Source organism: Dipteris shenzhenensis, chromosome 21 (assembly GCF_047967505.1).
Source record: "Dipteris shenzhenensis isolate YYH24624 ecotype China chromosome 21, Dip_SZ_1.0, whole genome shotgun sequence".
Taxonomy (NCBI): Eukaryota; Viridiplantae; Streptophyta; class Polypodiopsida; order Gleicheniales; family Dipteridaceae; genus Dipteris; species Dipteris shenzhenensis.
The window spans coordinates 9270326-9273051 of record NC_141616.1 but is presented as its reverse complement, the minus strand read 5'-3'; the positions used below and the strand labels follow the sequence as shown (position 1 = coordinate 9273051).

Here is a 2726-nt window from a genome sequence, read left to right as displayed (position 1 = left end):
TCATGGGGTAAGAAAACGCAGATTCCCAAATATTTGGAGGCATTGCAGCTTTGCGAAGGCAGGTTCGCTTTTGAGGAGAAATTGAGCGGCTACACTACGGAGAGAGTGAAGGTGATAGCCAAGGACGTTGCTGCGATCGACTACAACAAGGTGGTCATCAAGTTCTACCGTTGTAAAGAGCACAGGGATCATGCCCTGCGATTTCACAGCCAATTCGACGCGGAGCAATATTTCGTCCAGCTGTTGAAGGGAGACGATGGATTGCCTCTCAAATTCGAGTATCAATCACAGTATCTCTCTGACTCGTGAGACGCTCCCGATTATGCGTATGTGATGGATTGGGCCGGTAGCGAGGATTTGGGTGCGTCAATCTGCCGGCGGAGAACCGACGGCGAACGGCTAGTTAATGAAAATCGGCTGCTATTTCAATGGTTGGTGGAGTGCCTGGATAAGTTGCATGCCAAGGGAATCATCCATGGGGACTTGAAGCCGTCTAATATTGTGCTTACCAACAAGGCCGGCCATTTTTGCCTCATAGATTTTGACTCCGCTCAGAAGGTGGACGAAGAGATCCGAGCACCGACACCAGGTGAGAATTCTCTGATAACCCACACTAAGAATTAGCGCCAAGAAAGCTTGCTTTTTCCACATCAGCATCGATATCTTTCTCATCAACTGGGAATTTCATGCAGAATACTGTCCGCCAGAGCATTTCCGAGACGGCCCGCAGCCACCGAGAGCAAGTAAGGAAAGAGATATCTGGAGCTTGGGAGCAATATTGTACGAGGTATTTATTGGCAGAAGAGAAGCTGGTGTGTAGGAATCGGTGCAGGAAATCAACAACCAGCTATGCGAGAAAGTTCTTCAGGCTGTGACAGACGACCACATTTTGAAGCTTATCGAGGAGTTCAAGGGGCAGGGAGACCGCGAACCAGCCTGTTGAAGAACAAACTGCTCAAAGTGCAGCCACGCAGTCGCAGCAAAGCAAAGCCTATATCGAGGGGCGTATTTGGGCTACAAGGAGCAGAGTAAATGGAAGGGGCTACACAGCCACATAGACAGGAGTCCAGCCTCACTCAAGGAATCCATCGAAGGTAAGCTTCTTTTCCTTCATGTTAGTATAGGGGGTCGGTGGACTGAGTAAAGTCTTTGGAAAATGGTGAGCGGCCCAAGTCATTGGACTCTCGAGGAAAGTCATGGCTCACGGCCTTTGGCTGCTCGCCATTTTCCAATGAATTTCCTCCCTAGAAAGTCGTCCCCCGGCGCTTTCCCTCGCCGACGTCAAGGGCCCACAGGAGGAGCCGGAAAATGACACTTGGAAGGTTTTTACGATAGGTAGCCTATGGGGAATTTTGGGTTTCTTGGCCTCTCCTTGAGCCACGTGTCTTAATGTAAGCCTTGGATCTAATTTTGATCTAAGGCTTACAACACTTGATGAAAAGCATGGCATGCTTTTGGATGAAAAGCTCTTGATGGAAGGCGTGAGCGCTTTTGAAGGCCTCTAAATCTATGTATTTCGCAAACTTCAACTCTTTGGATCGTCTAGCCGATGTTGGCTCTGCTGCCCTCTCTCTCCACTTGACGGAAGGCATGAGCGCTTTTGAAGGCCTCTAAATCTATATATTTCACAAACTTCAACTCTTTGGCCATTTCCTATGAATTACTAGTCTAGCTTCTCTCTCTCTCTCTCTCTCTCTCTCTCTCTCTCTCTCTCTCTCTCTCTCTCTCGACATCGTTCCATCAGTGAAAGAGTAAAATATGGAACAGGTCATTAGGATTTTCATGTCCATGTGTTAGATCGAACTCAAATTTTGCACAGATCCTAAATCCTATGGTTTCCATGCTCTTGCAAAGTTTGAGTCCCATCCGATACCGGATGTGAGTGCGAGGAGGTCAAAGGGACCGTTTTCACCCTATGCACCTCGTAACATCAATGAAGGTGCAAAATATGGAAGGGGTCATTAGGATTTCATGTTCATGTGTCCAATCGGTCTCAAACTTTGCACAAGTCCTAAACCCTATGGTTTCCATGCTCTTGCAAAGTTTGAGTCCCATCCGATATCAAATGTGGGAATGAGAAGGTCAGAGAGCCCATTTTAACCCTATGCACCTCATTGCATTAATGAAGGAGCAAAATATGGAATGGGTCATTAGGATTTACATGTCCATGTACCTGATTGGGCTCAAAATTTGCACAGGTCCTAAACCCTATGGTTGCCATGCTTTTGCAAAGTTTAAGTCCCATCGAACACCAAATGTGGGCACGGGGAGGTGAGAGGGTCCATTTTCACCCTATGCACCTCGTTGCATCAGTGAAGTTGCAAAATATGGATGGGTCATTAGGATTTGTATGTCCATGTGTCGGATCGGGCTCAAAATTTGTACAAGTCCTAAACCCTATGGTTTTCATTCTCTTGCAAAGTTTGAGTCCCATCCAACACCGGATGTGGGCACAGGGAGGTCAGAGGGCCCATTTTAACCTTACGCACCTCATTGCATCAGTGAAGGAGGAAAATATGAAACGAGGATTTGCATGTCCATGTGTTAGATTGGGCTTAAAATTTGCACAGGTCCTATATCCCATGGTTTCCATGCTCTAGCAAAGTTTGAGTCCCATATCACACCAGATGTGGGCAGGGGAAGGTCAGAGAGCCCATTTTCACCCTATGCAAATTTGGAGTCCCATCTGACATTGGATGTGGGCATGCGGAGGTCAGAGGGCCCAT

The 2726-nt window shown here is 47.4% G+C and overlaps 1 protein-coding gene across 1 annotated transcript; it reads left to right on the top strand.

Moving 5' to 3' along the window:
* Window positions 1-333: 333 nt before the first annotated feature.
* Window positions 334-943, top strand: LOC147888464 (uncharacterized). The gene is made up of 3 exons (XM_087392165.1): window positions 334-589; window positions 693-787; window positions 833-943. Exons 1-3 carry the CDS (start codon window positions 334-336, stop codon window positions 941-943), a joined length of 462 nt encoding a protein of 153 aa, XP_087248291.1.
* The last annotated feature ends 1783 nt before the right edge of the window (window positions 944-2726 follow it).

Excerpts from the sequence above, each read along its gene's own strand:
- LOC147888464 (XM_087392165.1), top strand. The coding sequence starts at position 334 with ATGGATTGGGCCGGTAGCGAGGATTTGGGTGCGTCAATCTGCCGGCGG. Across the intron at positions 590-692 it reads GATCCGAGCACCGACACCAG|AATACTGTCCGCCAGAGCAT; the intron begins GTGAGAATTCTC and ends AATTTCATGCAG. Across the intron at positions 788-832 it reads TGGGAGCAATATTGTACGAG|GAAATCAACAACCAGCTATG; the intron begins GTATTTATTGGC and ends GAATCGGTGCAG.